General features: G+C 68.6%; 1 protein-coding gene across 1 annotated transcript in view; it reads left to right on the forward strand.

Moving 5' to 3' along the window:
- Nucleotides 1-1,174: 1,174 nt before the first annotated feature.
- Nucleotides 1,175-2,395, forward strand: part of MNEG_13926 (amidophosphoribosyltransferase) — a gene marked incomplete at both ends in the record, with an annotated part of 2,185 nt that continues 964 nt past the window's right edge. The window contains 3 exons of the mRNA XM_014037602.1: nucleotides 1,175-1,353; nucleotides 1,630-1,742; nucleotides 2,102-2,200. Coding sequence (XP_013893056.1) covers nucleotides 1,175-1,353; nucleotides 1,630-1,742; nucleotides 2,102-2,200 — 391 coding nt within the window. The remainder of the gene's footprint in view (nucleotides 1,354-1,629; nucleotides 1,743-2,101; nucleotides 2,201-2,395) is intronic.

Here is a 2,395-nt window from a genome sequence, read left to right on the forward strand (position 1 = left end):
TATCCCCTTCACCGCTGCCCCCGCCATCCTCGGCCGACCGCTGCTGCCCATCCGTGCCCGCGCCGCCGCCCCCGCCCGCAACCGCCGCCGCGCGCTCGCCGCCGCCGCCGCCGCCGCCGCCTCCGGGGCCGCCCGCTGCGACCGGCTGCGACTGGTTTTGCCGAATGCTGTCCAGCGGCTCGTGCACGCCGGCGCCCCTGAGGCCCCGCAGCCGCCGGAGCTCGTCCTGAAGTGCGCACACGCGCGCCCGGTACTTTGCTGCGGGGTCGAGAGGGAACGAGGGGCAAGACGGCATGGCGGCGGGAAGGGGCGAGGAGGCGGGGCCGGGGTGATGCGGCGGCGGGCGGGGCGATTGGGTGCTGCCCTGCCTGCGCTGATGCTTTGCCGCATGAGAACAGGACTGAAAATCTCACCAATGATTACAACTGGAGGCGCCGGCCGCCAGCGGTGTAGCCGCGCCGCCGGGGTTGGGGGGAGCGTGTGTCAGGGCGGGATGTGGGTGGGTGGGGGTGCGCAAGAGGGGTGCTTGGGCGGCGCGATGGGGGGCTCCGAGTAGCGGTGGCGGAGGCCCCAGGCATTGGGGCCACCCCTGATTACATCGATAGGCCCCACCTCTCACCGTTCTCATCCACTGCGAGTTTGTAATCCGGGTCTGGCGCCGCCGCCATTGCCTCTTTTAACTCCTGGGGGTTTGGGGGGCAAGCATGCATGATGCGATCGTGGGCCTGGCCGCCTCGCCGCATGGGATGTCTGTCCTGCCAAGCAGCCATGCAGGGCGGCGACCCGCGTGGCTCGGCCCTTGGTACTGCGCGGGTGGTGCGCATGCGGCCGCGGCGGTGACGCTGCGGCCGGGGAGCGGCGGGGGGCGCGCCTTGTTGGACTTTGAGAGCATGCCGATACAGTTTTGCAGCCTATCCATCTCTGCTTCCAGCTCGCTATAGGGCTGCTGGGCCATCGTGGTCGCGCCGGGCGTTCACAGTCAGATCAAATCAACGCGAGACGTGATCAATGAGACTTGTACGGATGCGAATTACTTATTGAAACCTTACAACTGTGATTTAAGTCTTTGTATCAAGGATATCTGCTCTGTTCGTGCCGCAGCCCCGCAGCCATGCAGCTGCCCCAACAGCGCGGGCTGGCTAGCAGCCGCGCATTCGGACAGCGCCAGCTGCAAATGTCTGTGGTACGCCCTGTGTCCGCGGCAACGCGCGGTGCCACGCCGCGCCGGACGCCGCCGCCGGTGCAGGCGGTCTGCAGCGGCTACGTCAGCAGCGGATGGAGTACAGCCCTGCGGCGGCAAGTGGAGGCGCACCCGCGCCAGCGCCGCACGGCGGCGCCCAACGCGCCCAGGCGGTGAGCGCGCGCGCGCCGTGCGGCAGACCGGGGCTCTCCCTAGGCACGCCCCCGGTGTAGCCGCCGCCGCCCGTCCCCTGCCAGTCAGCCCCGCCGGCGGCGCACGCCTCTCCCCAGCCGTTCCCCGTCCCGCGCGGCGACAGCGCAGCGCCCCAGTGCGCACCGCCGCGACCCGACCTCTGCCGTGAGCGTTCCCATGCCGCCCAGCAGCCGGCCAGCGCACCGCTACTCCTCCGCTCACCCTTACCCGCCGAACCGCTCTGTGCCGCACCCCAGGGACCCCGTGCGCATGTGCGGCATTTTGGGTATCTACAAGCGCAGCGGCCAGGTCAGCGTTGAGCTTTACGAGGGCCTGCTGACGCTGCAGCACAGGGGCCAAGACAGCGCGGGTGAGGGGCACGCGCTCGCGTGCGTGCGTGCGTGCGTGTGTGTGCGTGCGTGCGTGCGAGCGTGTGGGCGTGTGTGTGGGGGTGTGTGTGTGCGTGCGTGCGTGCGTGCGTGTGCACGTGCACGTGCGTGCAGCGGGGGGACAAGCAGCGGCTTGCTGGCACCGCCGTGGGGGCAGCGCGCCGCGGCTGCCGCGCCACGGCAGGGACGCGTTCGTGGCAGCCCTGCCCCGGGCCCCCGTCCCCGCTGTCCCTCCCTCCTCCCTGTTGATTCTCAAATTACTCGTCACCCGAGTCACCCGAGTCAGCCGAGTCACGCGAGTCACCCGCGTCACCCGCCCGCCGGTCGCGTCACCCCCCAGGCATGGTGACGACGGACTGGGAGAAGTTCCGCGAGCACAAGGCCAATGGGCTGGTGAAGGACGTCTTTGACAAACAGTCCACCCTGGACAAGCTCACGGGTGAGGGATCTGGATTTTTGTGTGTGTGTGTGTGTGTGTGTGTGTGTGTGATTGTGTGTGTGTGTGTGTGTGTGTTTGGGTAAGAGTGTGTTTGTGTGTGTGTGTGTGTGTGTGTGTGTGTGTGTTTTGTGCGTGTGTTTGTCGGAGGGGCAGGGGTTTTCAAGGGGAAGCTGCTGGCAGTGGCGGGGGGTGCAG

Source organism: Monoraphidium neglectum, assembly GCF_000611645.1.
Source record: "Monoraphidium neglectum strain SAG 48.87 unplaced genomic scaffold scaffold04137, whole genome shotgun sequence".
Classification (NCBI taxonomy): domain Eukaryota; kingdom Viridiplantae; phylum Chlorophyta; class Chlorophyceae; order Sphaeropleales; family Selenastraceae; genus Monoraphidium; species Monoraphidium neglectum.